The sequence below is a fragment of the Hylobates moloch genome, unplaced genomic scaffold, assembly GCF_009828535.3.
Source record: "Hylobates moloch isolate HMO894 unplaced genomic scaffold, HMol_V3 SCAFFOLD_20, whole genome shotgun sequence".
NCBI classification, from domain to species: Eukaryota; Metazoa; Chordata; class Mammalia; order Primates; family Hylobatidae; genus Hylobates; species Hylobates moloch.
Window position 1 is genome coordinate 50,553,410 of NW_026652295.1, and position 26,813 is coordinate 50,580,222.

General features: G+C 41.3%; 2 protein-coding genes across 2 annotated transcripts in view; both read right to left on the reverse strand.

Annotated features, from left to right (window-relative positions):
* The window catches only part of CILK1 (ciliogenesis associated kinase 1), a 41,199-nt gene extending 14,398 nt beyond the window's left edge, over positions 1-26,801 (reverse strand). Inside the window, exons 1-7 of the mRNA XM_032140808.2 lie at positions 26,529-26,801; positions 23,333-23,387; positions 17,240-17,361; positions 15,890-15,969; positions 3,764-3,896; positions 2,869-3,040; positions 624-791 (exon numbers count right to left, since the gene is read on the reverse strand). Of these exons, the coding sequence (XP_031996699.1) occupies positions 624-791; positions 2,869-3,040; positions 3,764-3,896; positions 15,890-15,969; positions 17,240-17,361; positions 23,333-23,387; positions 26,529-26,629 (831 nt within the window). The 5' untranslated portion in view covers positions 26,630-26,801. The remainder of the gene's footprint in view (positions 1-623; positions 792-2,868; positions 3,041-3,763; positions 3,897-15,889; positions 15,970-17,239; positions 17,362-23,332; positions 23,388-26,528) is intronic.
* LOC131382140 (uncharacterized) lies at positions 26,659-26,778 on the reverse strand. The gene has a single exon (XM_058432503.1). The coding sequence runs from the start codon at positions 26,776-26,778 to the stop codon at positions 26,659-26,661; it is 120 nt and encodes a 39-aa protein (XP_058288486.1).
* Positions 26,802-26,813: the final 12 nt, after the last annotated feature.

The window sequence follows — 26,813 nt, forward strand, 5'->3', positions numbered from 1 at the left end:
TGAACTAATTAGTGGATAAGTGATTAGAGCAAATTGCTTAAACTTTCCAAGATTGAGTTTTCTCACTCACAGAATTGAAAACAATAATGCCTGTCTCATGGAGTCTTTATCGGATTAAAAATTATATAAAATATATTCAAGAATTTGCACACTGTAAAGTGCTATGAAATACTAAGCGCAGTTACTATCCTAGCTCTATCTCATCTGTCAATCTCTTTAGGTCATGAGTCAGTTGGACTTTACATAATATGAAGTTGCCTTTCAACAACCAGTACCGGCTTATAAACAAACTACTATATAATTGTAACTCATAGAGAATAGATTTGAAAACATTCTCCAAAGACAGATAAATATATGTTTATTTCCATTTCCATATAAATGGTGATATATCATGTGAATTATATGCCAATTTTCAAAGCAACTATATTGTTTACATCGTAACTACTTTATACCCAGTAAGTTTCAAACTATTTTAAGTTCTCATACCTAATATAGTACACCATTAGTGGTAATCTGCACTATTTCTCACCCGTAATACTAAATACTAAATATTTCCTGTGCAATTTATAGAAATTATTCAGAGTTAGATATGAACTTCATAACAGAAGAAAATGGAAGGAAACCTGACTAGCTGTTGGTCGTTTCTTGGGATCCCACTGAAGCATGTCTCTCAGGAGCTGGATTGCTTCACTGCTAGCATTGGGAACCAAGGTCTTTAAGTTATTGGGTACACACTGTGGCCAACGGAAGTTCATTGCACTTGAAAGTTGATAGCCTTCAGGCCAGTCAGTCTGAAAGAAGGAAAGATAGAAAATCTTGCTCAGCCAATTGCTGTGATATAAGTTTGTATTCTGGCATGTGTGCCCCAAATGGAAAGGCAACCATGTCATTACCCACCCACATTCATTAACCACCCACATTCACTACTGTGGCACTGTATGGAATGAGACATATATTTGGATTAATAGAGAGACCACCAAGATCATGAAATCTGGGGGAATAGTGGAAAAGACACTGGATTTGCCAACTTGTTTAATCATCTTTACATAAGAGAGTCTACCTCTTGAGATTTTGGGATTGAAACAAATTAATATTTCCCCAACTGTGTTCCATGAGACAGAGGTTTTGGAAACTGCCAATGAGATATTCTTTTGGGGAAAACAAAATAAAACATTCTGTTCCTGGACAAATAAATTTGTGAAACTCTACCTACGGTATCTTCAACTTGATGATTCAAAGTATATGTGTGGAGAAGACCAGCAGCAAAGAAAGATGTTTCACCCAGTCTCAAGCTTTCCACTTTTTCATGCATCATTTCTATGGGACACTAAATGCTGGAGGGAATGATGAAAAATGCTAAAGAAATGGTCTTTAAGGTTCCTTCTAGTTCTAACACTACTATTTTATAACATACAGCCTAAGGTAATTGTTCCTTCACTCCTTTTTAAAGCCAAGTGGCAATACATATAGCTTTTATCATTCATTCACTTGACAGTTCTGGAATGCCTGCTATATGCTTAGTGTTGTTGGAGATCCAAAAATGATCCAATATAAATCCTGCGCTTAAGAGTGTTACCGTTCTTAAAAGAGAAGGGAGCATTTATTTAAAAACAGTAATAATGCAGAGTAAAAAGTGACAAAAGCTGCAAGAGATGTACAGGTATAGATATGCAGAGGAGAAAGATTCCAGCATTGGACTCAGGAAACTTTCTTGAAGAGGTGGCATTAATAATTCATTCAAATGATTAAGAAATTTTTTTGAGGATCTAATTTGTACCACCAATGGTGCTGGGACCTGGGAAAATAAACATACAGCAAATCCTTTTCCTGAGTGAGCTTATGGTCTAGGAAACAACTATGCACACAAATAATTATATTAATAACATAGGACACAGCTGAAGATCTGGAGGAGATTAGAGAAACAGTGAGGAGGGGGATTACTGATGGCCATGTGACAGATATCACTCAGGCAGAGGGGGTGTTATGTGCAGAGCACAGAGGCAGGGAAATTTCAGGGCATGCAGCTGTTAGGTGTACAGGTATGAAGTGAGTCATAGGAATAGGAGTTACGAGGCTGGGCAATGGGGAGTCAACCAATACTTTAATGAAGGGAAGTCAGTACCAGAGCTGTTCTTTAGGAGGTTGAATCTGGCCATAGACTGAACAAGAAGCCAGAGTGAAAATACTTCAAGGCAGAAAGATGGGGAAGACACCATTAGACACAGGTGGGTGACTATGGTCCAGTCTGTAATAGCAGCAGTGGACTTGAAGGAACAAGAGCCACGTGGCAATATTCAACAGGATTTACCCACCAACCGCTTGGATGAAGGGAAAGGGGAGTAAGAGAAAGAGAGAAGGTAAAGCTGAAATTCAGCCTCAAGGTGGGGGCTCTGGGATTATGATCAGACCACAAACGAAAATGGAGAATGAAAGAAGGAAGCTAGTAGGGTGTTAAACAAAAGGCAATGATGAGTTTGAGGTGATGGTGAGGGAGTCAGGAGAAAATCCCATAGAGCTGTAAACATGTGAGTGGAGTAATAATGGAGGGAGGTAGGGGCTAAGGATTACATTCAGACTTCTGAACAGGCATAAGAGTTGTAGCAATGAGAACTGAGAAGTTCTGCAAGGGAGGTGAGATGATACAGAGAGGAAGGCAGAAGGAGCCATGACAGATGTCATACTTAAGAACAGGAGGAGGAAGAGAAGTCGACCGTATCTGAGAACGTGGGCAGTGGAGAATGACTGAGGTCAAGAGAAAGAGTCTAGAATGGGCAGGTGCTCAATCATGCCAGTGCTGAACAGGGCTGAGCGGAGGAAGCATGGGAAGCTGTTGGCTTTGGCCCACCGGCCTTTGTTCTGTATCATTACCTTTTTTGGTGTCCCCAGCACTTGGCAAATTTTGAATATTGTGTCAATTTCACTGGCTCCAGGGAAGAGCGGCCTGAGGGTGTAAACTTCTGCCATGATGCAGCCCACGGCCCAGACATCAATGGGGGAGCTGTAGTTGGTAGACCTCAGGAGTACTTCTGGAGCCCTGTACCTGGAGGAACAAAGGTTAACTGCTAGCTATTGCTTCCACTGCTCAGACATTAAATTAAATAACAATCAGTTCTCAGTGAGGGGGTGTATATGTTCCTATTTTCTCTCTAGTTCACTGTGGTGTAATGGAATTGTGAGAACTTGGCAACTGCCGTGGGCTGCTGTTGACAAGTAGTGCTTCTCTAGTTCACAGTATTTTCTATTGAGCATTTCTCTACAGGAGACTTCTCTATGGCATCTTTGAGGAACACAGAGAAAGTAAGAATGAGGAAAAAAGAGAGAAAAGAGAAACTGGAAGGGAAAACTAAGAAAGAAAGGGAGAGGGAGAAAAAACCTACAACTTGTGTGTAGACTACTTGGTCATGGCAAACTGCTTAAATCAAATTCCCAGTGTCTCAAAGTTTTCACAATAGCAATTAGATGGTTCTCAGACAGGTCTTTGCAGAATATTTTACATAATTCTTTTGTTAAGCTGTCCTCAGGAAGGCCTATATATAAAATTTTATTTACATTATAGAAAAGCATAATAGGTTTTCTTTTAACATGATTTAGAACACAAGATTTTTAACCTTATACATTACCAACATATCTATAAATACGTGTTTCAGACTGCACTATTTCTCTTAGTGAAAAGTTAACGTTTGTGACTTTAATATTATCCTTAGCATAATGATATCTTTTTAAAGAAGTGCAATTAAATAATTTTGAGAAAAACAGTATTCACCATCTGGTAGATACATAATCTGTATATGGAGGTTTTGATCGGATTTCTCGGGCCAAACCAAAGTCTGCGATTTTCACAAGTTCTGGTCCCATGCAGAGGAGGTTCTCAGGCTTTAAGTCTCGATGAAAGAAGCCTATAGAGACAGTAGAGGAGAAGAAATCCAAATGCAAGTTTGCTTCCGTATTATTCTTTGCGATTGTATTGCTCTCTGCAAAATAGTTACAATTTAAAAAGTAGTCTGGCATGGCACCAAAGGCTTTATGCATTCATCCCACAGATAATGCAGAGTCCTTTGAACTTCTCATAGGATTACATTCATTTCCCTTTGCAAATCATTCAAAGGTGATCTTGATAATTTTTTTTACGAGAGAAAATTTATTTTAAAATATCAAACTGGATTATAGGCTGAGATAACTTTGCAAAAATAAACTGTCACTCAAGGGAAAAATATCACTGATGGCGTCTCATTTTATTGCCTAGGTTGGAGTGCAGTGGCACAATCATAGTTCCCTGCAGTCTGGGCTCAAGTGATCCTCCTGTCTCAGCCTTCCAAGTAGCTGGGACTACCAGCACAAACCATGGTGCCGGGCTAGTTTTTTTTTTTTTTTTTTTTTTTTTGTCAAGATAGGGTCTTGATCTATTGCCCAGGCTTGTCTTGAACTCTTGGCTTCAAGCTATCCTCCTGCCTCAGCCTCCCAAAGTACTGGGATCATAAGTGTGAGCCACCATGCCCGGCCCAGATAACTGTCTGATGGGAGTTGAGAGTTTATACCACAGCAGAAACACAATTATAATTTTTGTTTAAGGACGAATTTATGAATATGACCTACTCATATCTGAGATTGTGGTGTATGTTGCAACATATGTTTAAATGTTAAGTACTTATTACTTTGCCTAGTGAGGAAGTACAATGGTACATTTGCAGCTCACATGAAAGGCAAAGATAACTCATCATGTGGGAAGCCTGTCTCAGCTGTAGCAGAGCTCTGAAGGTACAGGCAGGAGATAGTCAACATGGCAATCTTCCAAGCTCACTCAAACACCCAGTGAATTGCAATATATGTCTCTGAAAACCCCAAACCTCCCACTTCCTGAGAGTATCACCAACCTAGACATCATTTAATGTGGCTCCAAATCTCAATGGGACACCAACACTGGAAACACAACTCAGCTGCTGCTGATGCTATTATTTGTTACACGTTATCATTGCTATCATTACAGGCTGAGTATTCCCTACTCTGAAAATCCAAAATCTGAGATGCTCCAAAACCTGAAACTTTTTGAGCACCAACTTGACACATAAAGAAATTGCTTACTGCAGCATTTTGGATTTCGGATTTTTGGGTTAGGGATGTTCAGCTGGTAAAATATAATGTAAATATTCCAAAATCTGAAAAAATCCAAATTCAGAAACACTTCTGGACCCAAGCATTTCAAATAAGAGCTACTCAATCTGCATCAATGTTGTGAAAGCTGGATTCTAACTAGCACATTATGGGAGAAATTAATAGGCATCACTGAAGATCTACACGATTCCTTGACAACCTGTATGTTGACAATGCTCAAGTCTACATTTCTAATGTGCCTTCTCTACCCTTCTGAAGACCTAAATCTCTATTTGGATAGCAACTGGATGTCACTATCATCCCTATGTTAACTTATCCAAAACCACTTTTGTCCTCTCCCAAATCATCTCCCCTTCCTAAACTTTGGATAAGATTTCTAGGTACCTTGCAGTTATGTTGGATCCATCCTTACCCAGTTATGAGATTGTGTCGTATTTTGTATTAAAACATCTCATATCAGCTAGGCGCGGTGGCTCACGCCTATAATCCCAACACTTTGGGAGGCCGAGGCGGGCGGATTACTTGAAGGTCAGGAGTTTGAGACCAGCCTGGCCAATACGGTGAAACAGCATCTCTACTAAAAATATTTTAAAAATTAGCTGGGCATGGTGGCACATGCCTGTAATTCCAGCTACTTGGGAGGCTGAGGTGGGAGAATTGCTTGAACCTGCGAGGTGGAGGTTGCAGTGAGCTGAGATCACACCACTGCACTCCAGCCTGGGCAACAAAGCAAGACTTTGTTTTGGAGCGGTGCGGGGGGGTGGGGGCGGGGGTGAATCTCATATCTGTCTCTTTCTACTTTCTCACTGCCTATGCCTGCATTGCCACTTTCTTGCAGACCTTCCTTGCTCCAGCTTCTCTCCTATAATCCTGACCACTTAAACACTATCTCTCCCTTGTCATTCTCTCATTCACCCACAAAAACCATCCATGACTCCTTTTTATATTTAAGAGGGCTGAACTCCTTTCACTCTACCTAAAGAGGGAAACTTATTTTCCAACACTTATCAATACATGTAAAGTGTGCTCCAATCAGGTACAACTCCTCATTCTTTGTAAGTTCACTGTACAGTCATGCACTGCATAACGAAGTTTCAGTTAATGATGGACTGCATATATGATGGTGGTCTTATAATATTATAATGAAGCTGAAAAATCCTTATCTAGTATTTACTATACTACACTTTTAATAATTATTTTAGAATTGTACTCCTTCTACTTACTAAAAAAAAAAAAAAAAAGTTAACTGTAAAACGGCCTGAGGCAGGACCTTCAGGAGGTACCTAGAAGGCTTTGTTATCATGGGAGATGACAGCTCCCTGTGTATTATTGCACCTCAAAATCTTCCAGTGAGACAAGATGTAGAGGTGGAAGGCAATGATACTCATGACCCTAACCCTGTGTAGGCCTAGGCTAATGTGTGTATTTGTGTCTTAGTTTTTAGCAAAAAAGTTAAAAAAGTAATAATAATTTAAGAACAGAAAAAGCTTATAGAATAAGGATATAAATATTTTTGTATAGCCAGATAATGTGTTAAGCCAAATGTTATTACAAAAGAGTCAAAAAGTTAAAAAAAGTATAAGTTCATGAAATAAAAAGTTTCAGCAAGCTAAGATCAATTATTGAAGAAAGAAATTTAAAAAATTTAGTGTAACCTCGGTGTACAGTGTTTATAAAGTGTCCTAGGCCTTCATACTCACTCTCTGATTCACCCAGAGCTATTTCCTGTAAGCTCCATTCACGGTAAGTGCCCTATACAGGTGTACCATTTTTTTTTAATCTTTTATACTATATTTTTACTGTACCTTTTCTATGTTTAGATACACAAATACTTACCATTGTGTTACAATTGCCTATAGTATTCAGTACAGTAACATGCTATAGAGGCTTACAGTCTAGGAACAATAGGCTATACCATATAGTCTAGCTATGTAGTAGGCTATACCATCTAGGTGTGTCTAAGTAAGTGTACTCTATGATGTTTGCACAACAACAAAATTGTCTAACACATTTCTCAGAACATATCCAGTCATCAAGTGATGCATAACTGTACTTATTTCCATTAATAATGTGCCCTTTGCTCCTTTCTGTCTACATCATCCCAACTCTTGCCATCCTCCAACACCTGTTTCGAGTTTTGCTTCTTCCATTATGCCATTCTAATATGCTAGCCTTCATTCATTCATTCTACCAACACATTTTCACTGAGCATCTACTCCATGCCAGGCAACAGATTAGGTTCTAAGGATTCAGAAACAATGCAATGGACATGACTCTTGCCCTCATGGACATAATAGGCCCTCCCCTCTAACTCCAGTTGAGCTCTATCAACTTCAGGTATGTTAACCATTTTTTTTTTTTTTTTGAGACGGAGTCTTGCTCTGTCGCCCAGGCTAGAGTGCAGTGGCACAATCTCAGTTCACTGCCAGCTCCGCCTCCCGGGTTCACGCCATTCTCCTGCCTCAGTCTCCCGAGTAGCTAGGACTGCAGGCGCCTGCCACCACATCCGGCTAATTTTTTGTATTTTTTTTTTTTTTGAGATGGAGTCTTTCTCTGTCCCCCAGGCTGGAGTGCAGTGGCGCGATCTCGGCTCACTGCAAGCTCCGCCTCCCGGGTCCACGCCATTCTCCTGCCTCAGCCTCCCGAGTAGCTGGGACTACAGGCGCCCGCCAACACGCCCAGCTAATTTTTTGTATTTTTAGTAGAGACAGGGTTTCACCGTGTTAGCCAGGATGGTCTCGATCTCCCGACCTCGTGATCCGCCCGCCTCGGCCTCCCAAAGAGCTGGGATTACAGGCTTGAGCCACCGCGCCCGGCTAATTTTTTGTATTTTTAGTAGAGATGGGGTTTCACCATGTTAGCCAGGGTGGTCTCGATCTCCTTACCTCATGATCCACCCGCCTCAGCCTCCCAAAGTGCTGGGATTACAGGCGTGAGCCACCGCACCTGGCTAACCATTTTTTATGAATTAGACGGAAGCACTTTAAGGGCAGAGGCCACATTTATATTTCTTGTGAATGCCTGGCACAGTGGCAGGAGCACCGTGGTCTCATAATATATTCTTGTTGATTGCGAACAAAGGACTTTCGTCTGTAGGGAACATTAAACAGCTTAATGTTAACACATCTACCTGAGCCAAGCACCAGGGTCAACTAGAGAGCAAACCAGAGCTGTGAGGAGGATAGGAGGGAGGAAACCCATGAGACAGCACTGAGAACTGAGAGAGAACAATGACCCAGTAGTGCAGGGGACAATGAGGGCTCAGAGCTGGTTGCCCTTGTGACAGAGGGAGTTGTATTAGTTGAATGAATGAATGAAGGCAGGAACTCTAGTAGGACTAAATCTATTGGTCAAGGTTGTTTTCCAAAGACTGTCTCTACCCTAGAGCAAAGGGAGGGTGATTGTGATGTGGTTATATGTGAAAATACACTAACTGCCATTATCATGGAAAGGAACGATATTTTAGTGAAAGGACAATCCTCTCTGTTCATCATTCTAAAGACAACAGTACTTAATACTGGGTCAAGTTCCAAATGGATAGTATTACACTATGGCATAATGGCGGATCTGTAAGAGAAGTAGCTGGCATAGATGGACAAAGTGAATGTAATTACAGAACCTAGAACCCAGTAAATACAGAAGGGGTGAAGGTATAGAAGTGATCAGATACATTCAAGATGGCATAAGTGAGAGGAGGAAGTACTTCCTTCCCATCACAGGGTTGCTTTTATTTTCCACAATCCAAGGCATTGACGAGATCAAAAAAGTTTGACATAGGTTAAACCAGAGACAGGCACAGCAAGTTCGCTATTTTATAGCACATGCATACATGGGTTTGTATGTATATTGTGAAATATTTATGAATATATATTCCACTGCTCATTCTTTATCCTGCCATTGTACTGGTACATACCTAATACAATTCCTTGAAATATCCTAGTGAACTTAATAGTAAAATAAACCAAAATTATACATAAAAACCAAACTTGAGGTTGTCAACTCAACAAATGCAAAGAGCATTCAGTATCAGTCAAGAATGGCCTTTAAAACGAAAGAAAAGATTTCTGATACGGACACATTTGGATGCTTATGATCAGCCTAATTAAATAAAGATTTATTCATGCCCACCACAGTGGGTGACATCTCTAAGACTTAGTATAACTGAGTCATTGTGTTTGGACCCTCTGTTCTTCAGAGCACCCTCCAGCTTGCAGAAGGCCTGATTGTGTGTTTCCATTTTGGAATTGGCTTAAGAATGTGTAAGGATACAAGCAGTGATTACAGTGATCTTTTGTCAATGCACCTGCGACCCCTGAAAATAGATGAATTGTGAGACCATGGTTTGTCTTCCTAAAAATTCAGAGCGTTCAAAACATTCCAGTGAAAAAAAGGAATGGCAGGCATCATTTTCTTACTGAACAGATGGGAAAACTGAGTCATGGTGGCAGGGGGCGGTAGATGAATTACTCCCAATTCCACCAAGAAATGTGTCATAGCTATTATAGTGTCCAGCTCTACTCTCCCTTTCAATCCCTATAGCTAAATCTTTTTTTTTTTTTTTTTGTAAGACAGAGTCTTGCTGGTCACCCAGGCTGGACTGAAGTAGTGCCATCTCAGCTCAATGCAACCTCCACCTCCCGGGTTCAAGCAATTCTCATGCCTCAGGCTCCCAAGTAGTCGGGATCACAGGCCTGCACCACCATGCCCGGCTAATTTTTGTATTTTTAGTAGAGACAGGATTTCGCCATGTTGGTCAGGCTGGTCTCCAACTCCTGGCCTCAAGTGATCCACTTGCCTCGGCCTCCCAAAGTGCTAGGATTACAGGCATGAGCCACTGTGCCCGGCCCATATAGCTAAATCTTGATTTGCTGTTTTGATCCTCTCAAGTTTAGATTAATGCTGTTTCCCCTCATAGACTCCCTTTTTCTCATTAGTTGGGGTAATTATTCTTTCCAAACTTATGTGGCAGTTCCCTTACAATGAGTCCTCTGTTCTGCAGCTCCTACCCACTATGGCAACTCCCTCTGGCATCATCTAGAACACCCACCGCAACAAACTTGTGTCTTCTCTCTGCTCGGTTCTTCCTATCATCAATTCATACTCAGATGCAAGTATTGTGCTCACACTCCAGACCTCGTTCTTTGTTTCCACCGTAGTCATGCTCCTGTAAACACTGGCCACTCCTCCCATCAGCCAAGCTTTATCCTCTCCCTCGCTGCTAACTCCTCTTTAATCATACTTCCACAGAGGACATGCACACTAATGAAATGAGGGGAAGGAAGATTCCAATTCCCCACATATCCCTTTAAGCAGCTTCTCTTCTTATGGGCCCTACTTCAGGCTCAAAACAAGCAAGGGAAAATGGCTGGGAAAAAAATTAATTGCTAACAGACTATAAAAATGACTGATGAAAAACTGTATCTGTCAGTTGACATATGCTGTATTTGTTATACTGACTTCAAGTAGAAGCCTTTATAACAAATTTGTGAATATATCTGTAGACTATCTAGCCCTCTGTTAAGTACTGAATAATACAGCAATGGGCTATTATTAGCCTTATACACATGAGATCTATTCCTGGTAATTAAAAGTATAAGATCCTTATGTCATATACAGGTACTTTTCATGTCTATTTTAACATGACATTACTATTTCCTTATGAGCGGCAATGCTGCATAGTGGGTAGGTGTGCAGACCAGCCAAGTTGCCTGATTTCAAATCATAATTCTGTTACTCACTGGCTGAAAAGTACTTATCCTTCCTGTGCCTTAGTTTTCTTATCTGTAAAATGGGGAAATAATAGCATCTACCTAATAGGGTTGTTTTGCAGGATTAAATGTGTTATATTTATAAAGCTCTTTTTTGTTTGTTTGTTTTTGTTTTTTGTTGTTGTTGTTTTGAAACAGTCTCGCTCTGTCACCCAGGCTGGAGTACAGTGGTGCCATCTCGGCTCACTGCAAACTTTGCCTCCTGGGTTCAAACTATTCTCCTGCCTCAGCCTCCCAAGTAGCTGGGATTATGACCAGTTAATTTTTGTATTTTTAGTAGAGATGGGGTTTCGCCATGTTGGTCAGGCTGGTCTCGAACTCCTGACCTCAGATGATCCGTCCACCTGGGCTTCCCAAAGTGCTGGGATTACAGCATGAGCCACTGCGCCCAGCCTATAAAGCTTTTTGAGCAGTGCTTGCACATTAATACCTTGCAAGAGCTAGTCATTAACAGTACTACTATTAACACATTCTCTCATTTTACTCTCCCACAACCTGTTAAAGTAGGGAGGCAGACATGGCTCCATTTTTCGCTAATAAGAATTACATCTGACATGCTCCATCGGTGAGGAGGTGGTACTAAAACTCTGATTCGTAGCAGGGTTCCAGTTCTGCTGATGTGTGCAATGTGACCTATAACAATAAGCCTACTTCTTCCTTTGGGCTTCTGATTCACAATGGAAACCCTTTTAGTTGGGGTTATTCAGAGATCACGCAACAGCAAAGTGCTATTATGATAAGAACCTTCCTGTTCAAAACTGTTTGACTTCCAGAAGACAGGAACAGACCTTCAATTTAATTTCACTCCTATATGCCAGCTGAATAACAGAGGGATTTTCTTTCATCCTGGCAGAAAATGTGTGTGCTTACTTTTTCATTAATAACCCTTGGGCAAGGAAAACATCAAGCCACAAAGAAGGCTTTCTCCCCTCTACCACATTTTGTTATTGATGAATTGGATATGAATATATGGAAATAACCAGAGAATCTTCAAACACTATGAATTTATACAGGACACTTTCCTGCTGTGGAAACTTTAATTTCCCAGATATTATTAAATTCAAACCTACAATGTTTTTATCAAGAAGGCTACAAGGACAGCAATGCATAGAAAGGCAATGGACTGTCTCAAGGTCATGCACAGCAAGACAGTGAGGAAACACAGAGGCAGAGAACCATCTCTTAGTGCAAAACATTGTCCTTCAGACTGCCCAATGCATTTCTATTTCTGGCACGGATAAGTGTGACCTGGATATCTGTAAGGTCAAGTCAGAGTTGAAACAGACCATTTGCATTAATTATTTAATTCCTGCAAAGGACATATGCTTTGGCATTGCTCAATCAGCACCAAGTAGAGCTGTGTTTTCATTCCCCGTAGGAAGGAAATACTCGGTGACACGAAGTATGGCCATAGCAACTACCGACAGCGCTGTTCTCCCCTCTCAGAGGAATCTACTCCCCAGGGGCAGAATGCACCTCCTCACAGTGAGAATGGGCTACCAGAGAAAAGCCCGAGATTCACATGACTAATCTTTGAAGTGCTTTAAGTGCTTCTTTTCCATTGCTGAAGGAGGAATATAGAGGTACACGTGCACTTAACCAAAGTCAATACCATACAAAAACCATTAGACAGTTTCTAAAAATCATTTATCAGTGAAAATGGGATAGGGGCTGGGTGCAGTGGCTCACTCCTGTAATCCTGGCACTTTGGGAGGCCAAGATGGGTGGATCACTTGACAGCAGGAGTTTGAGACCAGGCTGGCCAACATGGTGAAAACCCCATCTCTACTAAAAACACAAAAATTAGCCGGGCGCCAGGCGCAGTGGCTCACGCCTGTAATCCCAGCACTTTGGGAGGCCGAGGCGGGTGGATCACGAGGTCAGGAGATCGAGACCATCCTGGCTAACATGGTGAAACCCTGTCTCTACTAAAAAGTACAAAAAATTAGCCGGGTGTGGTGGCACTCAGGAGGCTGAGGCAGGAGAAGGCTGAACCAGGAGGCGGAATTGCATAACCGAGATCCCCACTGCACTCACCTGGTGACAGACAATTCGCTGGCCATGGTGGCATGCACCTGTAGTCCCAGCTACTCAGGTGGCTGAGGCATGAGAATCGCTAGAACCTGGGAGGCGGAGGTTGCAGTGAGCGGAGATTGCGTGACTGCACTCCAGCCTGGGTGACAGAGCAAAACTGAAATTAGTCTCTATATCACTTACAATGATTATTATTTTCTTCACCTCTTATTCTCTTGTTCTCGCTGAGCACAGACAGGTTTTTCTAATTAAGCATAGCAAACAGGCATAGGCTGTCTGAACTAATCTCCACTCAAGCACTTTATTGCAATGGGACCTTTCACAGGTTTTTGAACCTCTCTGAACCTTAGTTTCCTCTTTTTTGTAAAGACTAGACGACACCAATTTGTTCTACCTGATAAATTGGCAAGGAAATAAGGTAACAGATAAAATGTTAAGCTCAAACTGGAACTGGGCACTTAATTGCTGAGGAAAAGTGTCAACAAGAATCTCTGGTAATGGCAATGGTGTTGAGGTTATAAAAGCTGAAGTCCGACCTGCTCCATAAACTGAGCCTTCCCTGGTACCTTGTGGTCAGTGTGTCTAGTGCATGGAGGGAAACACAGTGCAGAGTTCCAACAGACTGTTTTGACACAGTAATATATGGATGCTAAATTATGTGCTACAGATGAGTGTGTGTGTGTGTGTGTGTGTGTGTAAGATGAATGTATATGTAGGTATATATGCATGTGGGTATGTGTACATGTAGATGTTTGCATGTGTATGCATGTGTCTTGGGGTGCTTATGTGTGGTCTATGTGTTGTGTGTGTGTGTGTATGTATGTGTATATATATATATATGTATGTATGTATGTGTGTGTATATATATATATATATATATATATATATGCATACATTTGATTAGGTAGAGGCCTGGACAGAAGGCTACTTTCTGGCAACAAGTATCTGGGTCTAAAGAATAGCAACAAAAATGAGAAAGAAGAGAAAACCAAAGAATATTAACTTTTGTTTAAGTCTACCACTCAGTTCCCAGTACTGAGAAAATAGCCTGAATAACTGAGACACTATGACTGGTCTCTGTCTGAAAATGTGTTATCTCTTTTGAGAATCCCACTGAATTCTCGTAATTTTTTTTCCCTGAGCTCTTAATCTAATAAGTGACCTTTCTCCTATTTGTCCCTAAGATACCATGCCAGAATTTTTTAATGTTTTGCAAATTCACACTATCTCTTGTGAATTCTTGTGAATAAAGGCCCAAGTGCTAGTTCTACAAATGTCAGTGGAATCATAAAAAACTTGTACTGGAAACTTTTGACTAGAACTCGTTCACAATCTGACTCAGTCTTGCATGGTACATGCTGATTACTCAGTATGTGCCTGAGGCAGACTAGGATTTGCAGATAGCCTAGGTTTGTCTATGTTTCATTTAGTCTCTAATTGTAAGGGGCTACCTCGGAAGTAAAGGACAGGCTGGTAATGATCCCAGATGCACTATGCCACCTTCTTTAGCACAAGGTCTTTTCTACTCATTGTTAATTTACATCAAATCTAAACTAGCTACTCAGGAGGCTGAGGCAGGAGGATTGCTAGAGCCCAGGAGTCCAAGGCCAGCCTGGGCAGCATACTGAGACCTTCTCTTAAAAAAAGTTTAAAAATCTGAACTGACTACGTTATCAAAGGGCTTCCAACCAGTCTCCTTATTGAGTAATAAAACTTATTTGTTGGTGCAATATTTACAATGGCAAAAACATCCTTGGACTGAGAGTAAATGGATTTCTACCTATGCAAAATCAGCTTGGCCCATCTGTCTGTATACTACAATGACCTCAAATGACCTCCTGAGAAGACTTCTGGCCCCACCTGTGGATACGTCCATGTGGTGGCTCTGTGCTCACAAGAAGTATTGATCCAACCCCAGCTGGGTCTGTGTCTAGTTAGTAACAACAAGCAGCAATACTCCAGGTAGTTGCTGGAAAACAGAACCTCAAACTCATTGCTGCTTAATACCTTTCAAAAGCTCAGCTAAGAACAACAGTGATGGGGGATTTCCAGAATGGTATGTCGTCATCGTTCCTTTGGATATTCTAAATTTCTCCCCAGCCTAACCAGACCATCTGTAGAACAACTCAGACTGGCCCCCGTAGAAATGTTTTCTCTGATTAGGTGATGTAATTGGCCTCCATTGAGGGATATGACAAAAAACTGCTCTCTAAAACCCATCACTGTGTTTATGATAAAGTCAAGTTACATACCATCCTCTCTAAAGGGTCCACGAAAAAAGCTTCTCTCTGGTCATGGTATCAAGAATAGTTGTGCTTTTCTTGGGTAACTGGTCTCTTTTTACCTAAGTGTGTTGTAACTGGTAATATTTCACATTTTGCATGGTCTGACAATGAGCTCACAGTCAAATCTTAGCCTGCTTCTTCTACTGAAATAAAACTTGCTGGCATGCATTTTAAGGACTAACCTCACCTCTGGCTATATCCACACCTTGTTTTGCCTTTGTCTCTTTTTTTAGTTTGCTAATTTTTAATTTATTCTATTTTCCTGTGTCACATACATTTTGTTAGACTACTTTTAAACTTGCTTGAAACAAGTTGAAATATAAATACATTAGAAAAATGAGAAGTAACAGTGAAGCACTGTTAGTGGACCAAACATAATACATGAAACTTCTCAGAATTCTAATTGTAGGTTTCTCATTTAACATGCTACTCAATGGTCAGAAATAATATTTAGATCTATAACCAATAAGCTTAATGTTAAAGCCTACAGAAAAAAAACATACAGACACAATAAGTAATGAGGGAAATTCAGAGATCAGGTTATAAAAGTTAATATATTTTAAAATCCATTGTCAGCCTCTCAACTCTTCAACCTTTTCTGGGAGTCAGCTACAAAAAATATTAATGTTTCTACAACTTCTACTTGATAACATTTCACTACTCTTCAAAAGCACAACACTCCGAACCACCTACCGTGTTTGTGAATAAATGCAAGTCCTTGTAATATCTGATACATGATATTCCTTATAGCAGACTCAGGAAACAACTTATTTCTGTATGAGGCAGAGGAAAACAAAGTTATAAATCAAAGGCCAGATCCTTTGGTAATAAATACTAAAGAATACCATTTGTCTATTCAGGGGAGCTACCTTATAAACACCAAATATATTCACTTGTTACAAAAACAAAAACATTAAACATTTGATAGTAAGCCAAAAAAAAGATTTTCCTCCAACATAGCATATATATATAAATATGAAAAAATCTCCTCTCTCCATGATACGAACTAAAACTTTAAAAAATTTTGGTGAGGAAAATTTGAGGTCTTCCAGATGAAGCCCTTATGCAATGCAATGGCTAACATTTTCCTCCTGGCTGGGCAAAACACACAGTACACCGCTGTCATTGTCAATAAAGATGATATTTGTTCACTCAGATCACTCAGAGGAGTACTGCGAATGGCATTCATTTTGCCACAAAAAATGTGCCCAAGAGGCTCCACACAGTTCACCTTTAAAGTTCAAAATGACCGTCGCAGGTAAATTTCTTATCAGCCTCTTCTTGCCAGCATGTAATTACCTGAGCACTGCAGCAAGAGAGGAACTGAAATAAACCTAGAACTTTTCAACAGAGTTCTCAAAATCCAGGAAGCTGGGTCCACCCTTGACTTCTAGTTGCTCTGCCCATATGCCCTAGTGGGAATGGAAAACTGCAATGTCTATTAAGTCTGAGCTTCTTTGGATGAATAACTCTTCTTTTTTTCGAGATGGAGTTTCACCTTTGTTGACCAGGCTGAAGTACAATGGTGCAATCTCCGCTCACCCCAACCTCCGCCTCCCATGTTCAAGTGATTCTCCTGCCTCAGTATCCCTAGTAACTGGGATTACAGGCATGCCCCACCATGCCCGGCTAATTTTGTATTTTTAGTAGAGACGGGGTTTCCCCATGTTGGTCAGGCTGGTCGTGAACTCCCGACCTCAGGTGATCCGCCCGCCTCGGCCTCCTAAAGTGCTGGGATTACAGGCGTCAGCCACTGAGCCCAGCCTGGATGAATAACTCTTTAAAATAAGAAAATGACTGCATTGAGAACAGCTTCCCTGAAGCTATAAGAGGGCCTCTAAAGTAGAAATATGGTGGGCCCCACACCTAACTGGCAGCTTTCAACATTAAAGCCCAGTAGCGTGAATGTTAAAGGACTGGAGAAAGAATCAGAATAATGCAATAAGGAAAGAAGAGAGAGAGAAAAAAACACAAAAGCAGAAAGAAAACACATCTGCTTTGCCTATTTATTTCTATAATAAGATAATGATGACCAAACTGTACCTCTCTTTAATGAGCTGGTAAAGATTTTCCTTCATGTACTCGAAGATAAAATAAAGATGATCATTTTCCCTGATAACTTCTTTTAATTTGACTACATTGGCATGGTTGAGCTTCTTTAAAGACTAAAAGGCAAGGAAGAAACACAAAACAAAACAAATATTAGAGAAAATCTGTTGTTGAAAAAGAAAAGTAACCCTATGTATACTTGGAAAGAAACATCTAATTTTAGAACCACAGAAATGTCCGAAATTGTATTTTATTGACAATTTAATAAACAGTATATCTCTGAAATTGATAGTAACTTTACATAGAAAAACTACTTCAATGAACTGACTAGAAGGTATGTATTCAACCAGTAACTGGTATTTCTGGCTGCCCCCAGCACCAGGCAATGTACCAGGGCTATTTTGGGCCCACCCCCTCCAGATGATGGAATTCAGGCTGTGGAAGAAGCCAGAGGGGAATCAATAAAAGAAGCTTAGATTTTTCTAGCACTGGAGAATGCAGCTGCATTGGGCTGAGATCACCAGCTAACAGTCTGCAGACACTCTGAATAGGAAATTGTTCAAAACGACGAAGGGTTGATGGCCTGCTTCTCTTGACTTTTGTCTGACTCATGTATGTCCAGGAGGCATAGAGCACTCCTTCTTACAATGTGAGTTTGAGTTACAGAGGACCAGAAGGAGGCGGCAGGACCCTGAAGTAAGACAAGAGAAATCTCTCTGCTTCCAAGAACAACAAAGGCAAAAAGTCAGGCAGTGGATGAGGAATGAGAGGGTGGCTCAGAAAATGGTGCGTGGCCTTATATGTGTGAAGATTACTCATCTTCACACATATGTACCTTTCCTCTTCCTGGAACATGTGCATACATGTGAGTATAGCCATGTGCACACTGTTTTCTGTTTGTATTGTTAGTTCTGTTGATAGTGAACCAATCAATTTTGTATTAGTGAGCAGCATCCCTGTTCTTGTACAGCAGACATAGCTAAAACTGTTGGTTTGGGTAATCAGAATCTGATGGACTGTCTCCTTCATGAAAGCCTCCAAGTGTCACTTTGGCCAGTGAGATGAGTCCTTTAATTAAAATAGCCCTTTCCTCATACATGGAGAAGGGAGTCCAATATTAAGTTGTTATCTTTGAATTTCACTAAAAAGAACATCCTTTTTATAAAACAAAGAAAACATATGAAGAGGAAAGTGTTAAAACGAATATCCTCATCTCGAAGAAAACTCAGTGATAAAGTACCCAGGGTTCAAAGCTTGGGAATGTGTAATATGATCAGTTACTTCAAGCAACTGGCAAGAGAGAGGAAATATGGTCAGTAAAAGAGAACAAAATAAGACTCTCTGGAGCTTCCTCCCAGAAGAATAGTTCCTGCCAACATTCTTCTCTGGCAGGGGATCCTCAGCTGTTTTGGCCAATTGTTTTGCTAGATCCTCCTAGTATGGACCAAAGGGGCTGATTACTTCATTTAGTCGGGCTGGATTCCTGGTTCTCCATGAGTAACAAATATAAACATTGCTTAACTTGTAAGTATTCACTAAACACTCAGTGATCGCAGCTATCTTTTATGCCTGTTTGCTTAAAACGCATCACAAGCAATGGCTGAGGTAGCTAGTGGATGAGCAGCCTTGGGGAAAATTCATTCAGCAGAAAATGAAGCGGTTTTAAAGCTTTTCTGGGAGAGAATTCTAGGCAAGGAGTGGGGTACCTCCAGCTCTTAGCCTGACGTGTGTTTGGAGCCATGAATTACTGGCCCAACTCTACGGCAGCTCACAGCTCTTGTTTCTAGGTGAGGCTCATGAACGAAAAAGTCCATAGTAGTTTAATATAAAAAGAATTAATTCTGTGTGGGGGACATCAAGTGACTGGCTTTATGAAGATGTATTTCCAGAAAGAGGCGTCTTATTTTGGCTCAGGAAAGGATTCCAAAGCAGAGACAAAGGCAGGTCAGTTGTGTCAGAGTGGAGAAGCAGAAGTAGCAAATTAAGCCTGATCAACAGTCAGTCCACATGCGGACTGTTTATCCTCATGGATGAAGCTTTCAGTTGGATATTACCAATGTTGTCCACATCAGGGACTGATCAACACTTTCTAACTATTAAAACAACAATGTGCTGGGCCCCCAGGGTATCCTGGGGATTAAGATGCAGTGCTTGCTCTTAAGAGGCAAACAACCTAATTGGAAAGTCAGGACATGGATACAAAATACATCTAATAAAATAAAGAAGATCATATTAAGTGTCAAGGGAATGACAGAAACAAGGACCATCAGAGATGTGTCAAGGAGTAATCAGCAAACCCTGAGTGGTCAGTGAGAGTATCACCGAGATGTGACTTGAAGGAAGAGTGACACCTGGATGAGCTTGCTGGGAGGGAGCGGGCATGTCAGGAGGGAAGCCCACTGCAGGTAAGGCATGGAAACTGAGTGGAGGACTCTGTGTCTGGGGGACGAAGGATGAGAATCAACCTAGTTTGGTTCTGAGGGAGACTCATCTGTAAGACTTTGGCTGGAGAAGTGGGCAGGGGGCAAACCATTTGGATGCCAGGTATATACCTGCTGAGTTCTTCTGGTGAATCTGCTGCCTTAAGTAGAGTTGCAGAGGGAGATGCCTGACTCGATGGGGTTGAAAAGTAAATGGGGTGTGGGAAAGCTGCACTGAAGAAAGAAGTTTGGAAGGTAATGTAAGAAAAGGAAAGAGGTAGAAACTCAAGGGGAGAAGGGCTTGGGACTTTTTTGGGTTAGAGTGAATGGTGGGCACATTTATAGACTAAAAAGAATGAGCAGGTGGAAAAAAAAGAGCTTAATGATATGGGAAGGAGGGGGAAATTGTTGGAGCAAGAACCTACAGACATAAAAAATTAAGATGGTTAAAAAAAAACCAAAACAGCAAAGGAACACGGTAGGCAGAATATAGGCAGCCTATGGTTTCAAGATGGTGTCTAGAACAGCATAGCGCCATGTAAGACTATGCTTCTAAGAAAAATAGCACCAGGTGCCATTCCCTGCATGACATCATGGCAGCAGGGATTCCCTTCCCTGCCATGGCCGTCAGGTGCAGAATCTCCCTGAAGTCCACAGGGTCTTCATGGGCAGACATGGAAATGTACAGGCAGGTGGCAACAAGGAGAAAGGAAATGAAGAAGGAACAGTGGCATGGTAAGTACCCAGGATTTCCCTTCAGTTCCCTTTGCTGCTGGAATGAAGCAGCTGGCAGGACATGAGAAATGACAGTGACAAGAGGCCTTCAGTGACCTTCCTTTCCCTTCCCCTTCTGAGTCAGCAGGCACAAAAGAAGGACCTCAGCAAAGAGGAAGGGATGAGGAATCTTGCAAGGTGCCTCCTTTCTACCCGTTTCTGCCTTCCCTCCCCTCTGTGTTCAGGTTAGGCTGTGGCCCAGTGCTGGTACGTCTGTGTGAGGCTCAACAAGCGCGACGGTGTGGGGGTGGGGAGGATCCCAGTTGGCAGCCGATGTGGCATCTGTGCAGGCAAGGAAAAATAGCAGGAGTTGTCTGGTGGTCATCAGCTAGAGGAGCAGTTTCTTCAACTATCTTGCTGAGGCAGTCACTTGCTTCCTAAGACGCTATGTGCCCACAGTTTTTCTAAACTGTATATATGAGTAATCTCTTTTGCATTAGAACTAATACACAATTAGCTGTATGGAAAAATAAAGGTTTAACATCCAAGCCATGGATACCTCTCAGAACTTCATGTCACAGAGAAAATGTCATTGGATTATCTTTGTTTTTTATCTCTGATGTTTGTTTTTTTATATCTGATGTTTTTGGATCATCTCGAACTTTTATTCTCTAGAACAGAGGTTGGCAAACTATGTCCCATGGGTGAAATCCAGCCCACCACGTGTTTTTGTACGGTCCACAAGCTAAGAATATTTTTGGTTTTGGTTTTTTTAAGACTGAGTCTTGCTCTGTCACCCAGGCTGGAGTGCAGTGGCATAATCTCGGCTCACTGCAACCTCCACTTCCCGGGTTCCAGCGATTCTCCTGCTTCAGCTTCCTGAGTAGCTGGGATTACAGGCGCCCACCACAACACCTGGCTACTTTTTGTATTTTTAGTAGAGAAGGGCTTTCACCATGTTGGCCAGGCTGGTCTCGAACTCCTGACCTCAAGTGATCCACTGGCCTCAGCCTCCCAAAGTGCTGGGATTACAGGTGTGAGCCACCACACCCGGCCCAAAAAAGATAAAAAAGAATACTTTTATTATTTATTTATTTATTTATTTATTTATTTATTTATTTTTATTATTATACTTTAGGTTTTAGGTTAGATGTGCACAATGTGCAGGTTTGTTACATATGTATCCATGTGCCGTGTTGGTTTGCTGCACCCATTAACTCGTCATTTAGCATTAGGCATATCTCCTAATGCTGTCCCCTTCACCCCTCCCCCCAACCCACAACAGTCCCCGGAGTGTGATGTTCCCCTTCTTGTGTCCATGAGTTCTCATTGTTCAATTCCCACCTATGAGTGAGAACATGCGGTGTTTGGTTTTTTGTCCTTGCGATAGTTTACTGAGAATGATGGTTTCCAGTTTCATCCGCGTCCCTACAAAGGACATGAACTCATCATTTTTTATGGCTGCATAGTATTCCATGGTGTATATGTGCCACATTTTTTTAATCCAGTCTATCGTTGTTGGACATTTGGGTTGGTTCCAAGTCTTTGCTATTGTGAATAGTGCCACAATAAACATACATGTGCATGTGTCTTTATAGCAGCATGATTTATATATAGTCCTTTGGGTATATACCCAGTAATGGGATGGCTGGGTCAAATGGTATTTCTAGTTCTAGATCCCTGAGGAATCGCCACACTGACTTCCACAATGGTTGAACTAGTTTACAGTCCCACCAACAGTGTAAAAGTGTTCCTATTTCTCCACATCCTCTCCAGTACCTGTTTTATAAATGAACGGTTGCAATCAGTTTGATGATAGGGAACACTAACTTTGAACTCCAATTAAGTTAAATATTATGTCCCCTCAAAACGAATATCATTCTTCTCACTGGAAGACCTCTAATACAGAAAATTATACTAAATGATTATTACATTTTATATTTTATAAATAAAAATTTTATGGAAATTTGTTTTTGCTCTTGTTATACATGTATCTATATAACATCTTCGATGTGACCTTTTAGTCCTAGAAGCATAAAAGACTGACTATCTGGCCCTTTACAGAAAACGTTTGCCAATCCCTGCTTTAGACTTGTAACCCCACTTCCATGTACAGGACTCCTTCGGAGAAAAAGAAAGGGTGTTTTTCAATATTCTATTAGGTGTTTCAAACAGGGCTGGGTGAGAGGACTAAAATTAGATGAAGCACCACTCCACTGCACAAGGAAGAGAATTATGCATGTAAAACTCAATGTGGTCAATCTACTCTGACAGAGAGAAAAATTGGAACAAAATCAATAGAAGAAGGGCCAGGGAGAAAGGAGGAGAATAATGATTCCAGTCAGAAGGCTGAATAAAAGTAAAGATCGGTGCTCCACACTGCTTGATGTGGCACAAAAGAAGGACCTCAGCAAGGAGGAAAGGATGAGGAATCATGTAAGGTGCCTCCTTTCTACACGCTTCTGCCTTCCCTCCCCTCTGTGTTCAGGGTTAGGCTGTGGCCCAGGGCTGGTAAGTCTGTGTGAGGCTCAACAAGCGCAAGGGTGTGGGGGTCAATGAATTTCCTCACAGAAAGTGGAGTGCAAATTATTAGAGCAAGAAACTGAAGTAAGTACTGCTATTATGTCTAGGAAAAACACTCAACAAGTAGATTTTCCTTTATGTTAATAATTAAGAAAATAATTAGGCAATAATAATTCACTAAATCAACACATTCAACTTCTTTATATTGAAATATATTGATATAAGTGATCCATTAAAGATGAAAGCTTTCTAATAACAGTATATACAATTATACCATAATCTTCTGCTTCAGCTATAATGTTCTCATTTGCCTCCCTTTCCAGCATTAATGAAAAAATTCAAATGAAATGACTATATCAACTATAAATCTAAGCATGTACAAAGCTATTTTAATCATCCATAAATTATTCCTTGGTATATTAATATATACCTTAACCTCCCGAAGGTTCATGCATTCCTCCCAGGAATAAAATTTTCTTTTCATTCTAGAAGAGAAGAAAGAAACAAACAGCACACTTATTCTCAGTAATAGGTTAAACTTTGCTTTTAGAAGAATGCTTTCATTCTGAACCTAATTAACAGTACTTAAAGTGGGTTTAAATTTCTACCCAGTATTATACTATCCGAAACCAGCACTTATTTTCAAATGGCAGTGCAATAATCAATCCGAAGTCACAAATTTTGCCAGTAGCAGTGGTGTGGTGCAGTCCAAAGAGGCCTGGACTGCTGTCTTGCTCTACACCAACTAACTAACCTTGCTCTGGAAGGAAATTGCTCAGGCTTATTCTATGTAGACCAGAGCTGTTCAGTAGAACTTTCTCTATTGGTGAAACTGTTCTATGCTGTCCAGGACGGTAGCCACTAGACACGTGGCTACCGAGCACTTTGGCATGTGGCTAGTGTAATGTGGGAACTCAATTTTAATTTTAATTAAATTTAAATTTAAATGCCACATACGGTTACTTGCTATCATACTAGACAGCAGAGTTCTAGACCCTCTAGTGCAGGAGTCAGCAAACTGACCCATGGGCCAAAACCTCCCCACCATCTGTTTCTGTACCGCCCACGAGCTAAGAACGGCATTTACCTTTTTAAATTGGGGGACAAATCAAAAGAAGAAGAATATTTCACGATGTGAAAATTTTGTGCAATTCAAATTCCAGTTTCTATAAGTGAAATTTTATTGGAACACAACCATACTCATTCATTTATATACCGCCTGTGGCTGCTTTCAAACTACAACAGCAGAACTGAGTAGTTGCAAGAGACCATATGGCCTGTGAAGCTTAAAATATTTACAGCCTGGCCCTTCATAGAGAAAGTTTGCCAACCCCTGGTCTAGAGCCTCAATGGAGAAAAGAAAACTGCATGAGTTAATCAGAAATCCAAGTTTCAAGGTTATATTTTTCAGTGCATTTCAATCACATTGTCTCATTTGTCTTATAGCAGCCCTGTGAAACAGATAGAACAGCCGAGGAAACAGAAACAGAGAAGGTACACGACTTTCCCGAGGTCTCACTGCTGGCCAATAACAAACTTCCCATCTCTCCAGCTCACTCTGTCCTTGTCACACTGTCTCCCGGTAGAGTGATCAAATCCTTTATTCATGCCCCAAATATTATTTAGCCCCTGCTATGTGGTACAGTAGGTGCCTTGTCAGGCACTGGAGAGACAATGATGAGAAAGATATCCCTCATGAAACTGACGTCATGGCAGGAAGGTAGACAATAATTTTCTGTACCAAGTACTGTGAAGAAAGGAAAAGGGCCTATAAAAGTGAACCTGCCAGGAACAGTGGCTCAGCCAAATGATGCAGCAATTTGTAGGTCACATTAAACATTTGGGGCTTCATCCTAAAACTGACAGGAAGACATTGGAAGCTGTCTTGGTTTGGATTCCTCCAAAAGCAGGGCCTGGGCAAGAACTTGGGGGCAGGTAGTTTATTTGGGAGGTGATTCCAGGAAGCCAGGGCAAGGAGTAGGAGACTGAGAAAAGAGAGGTAGGGAACCCAATAATGGGTATATGAGTAAGCCAATAACAGGGTTGGCAACTGGCTCAGGCCTGCTGGGGACCTTTCAAGGAGCTGGACAGAATGCACCTTGGTTGAAAGTCTCCCACATGCACTTGGGATGGGGTGCTGGCATGGGCATAGAGCTGTGCACTACAGCTGCACTGACATCAGGTGGGAGCAAGGGATGTGTTCATGGGACACAAAGAACATTTGGTCAAATAGTTTCAGATGACTGAAGTTGTATGTTTAAAATAATCCCTTTGGTCTGATATGAATAGGGGGAAAAAAAGCCAGGAGCCCTAGTGGCGGAGGACCTCATGGTGGAGGTGGCAAATGGTAATGGGTTGAATGGAGGTTAGCAGTGGGAATATACAGAAGTAGGAGGATGACATAAATATTACGTAGAATTCACAGTACTAGATGACTAAAGGTGAGGCATAATGGGGAGGGAAGGCAGGAGGACTCCCAGGTTTTGAGGGTATAGTACTAATTATTGAAATAGGAAACACTGAAGAAGAAACAAATTTGGGGTGAGAGAATATGCTAAATATGAGTGTAGTTTTGGGCATGGTGAGTGTGAAATGTCTGCAGGGCATTCAAATATAGATGCTGACAAGGCAACTGGATAGAGATGGTTGTGGCAGTCTCCACTGTGGTTCCCAGAGACTCCCACCTCCTGCTACCCAGGGCCTTTTAGAACCCCCTCTCCTTCAACGACTTGCTTCTAACCAACAGAATATAGCAATTTGACAAGGATGTCACTTCTGTGATTAATTTACAAAAGCAAGATATGACTTCCATCTCAGTACAAGTCTCTCATTGCCTTCTTGACTCCCAAGTCTTGATGAAGCAAATTGCCATGTTGTAAGCTGCTTTTTAGAGGCCCACATGGCAAGGAACTGAGGGCAGCCTCCCACCAACAGCCAGCAGGGAACTGAGGCCCTCAGGCCAACAACCCATAGATCAACCCACAGTCACAAAATGAGCTCAGAAGTGGATTCTTCCCCAGTCCAATCTTTGGATGAGACCCCAGCCTTGGCCAACACCTTGACTACAGCCTCATAAGAGATACTGAGGCAAAGAACTTAGCTAAGCTGTGTCCAGACTACTGACCCAGAGAAACTGTGAGATAATAAATGTGTGTTGTTTTAAACAACTAAGTCTTGGAGTAAATTGTTACACAACAACAGATAACTAATACAATGTGTCTGGACTCAGGTTGTGAAGGGCAAAGGGGGCAGAGGGAACAAGACAGCAGTCACCAGACCACCATATGCATGTAGATGGCCCAAATGAAGTCATCTAATTTCTTAGAGTTTCAGTTTCCTCTCGTGTAAAATGATGTTTATTAACCTGCTTGTTACTACCTCACAGTATGAGAAAACACTTTGATAACAATTACTTTTACTAGGTGCAAAGTAGTAAATCTAAAGTGGAAATGTTTTCAAGACCTCTAACATGAGTGTTACAGAGTCAATAATCATCTAACCCACAGCAATCATTATCTAAGGTTCTTCTCCAGGCATCCTACCCACTCCCCTTTAGAACTGTTTCAAAGACGGGTAATGGTGAGGGTAGAGTTAAAATTATCATGGGAGTGAAGGATCAAACTTACTTTTTAATAGCGATCAGCTCCCCAGACTCAATGCTTCTTCCCAGCAGGACGGAACCGTAGGTTCCATCCCCGAGCTGCCTGATTGTTGTGTATCTATTCATGGTGTGCCTGCTCAGGCCGGACACTCATCTCACGGCCGAAGTGGTTCAGTTCTGCAGTGGTAGCAGTCCTCCCCAGAGTGTAACCAGATTTTTCGATGGCAGCACCAGCACAAGGTATTCAATAGGACGTGACTATCTCCCAAATACATATTTTCAAAAATCAGTCTTCTGCCTGCAGAGAAAA

Excerpts from the sequence above, each read along its gene's own strand:
- LOC131382140 (XM_058432503.1), bottom strand. The coding sequence starts at position 26,778 with ATGTATTTGGGAGATAGTCACGTCCTATTGAATACCTTGTGCTGGTGC.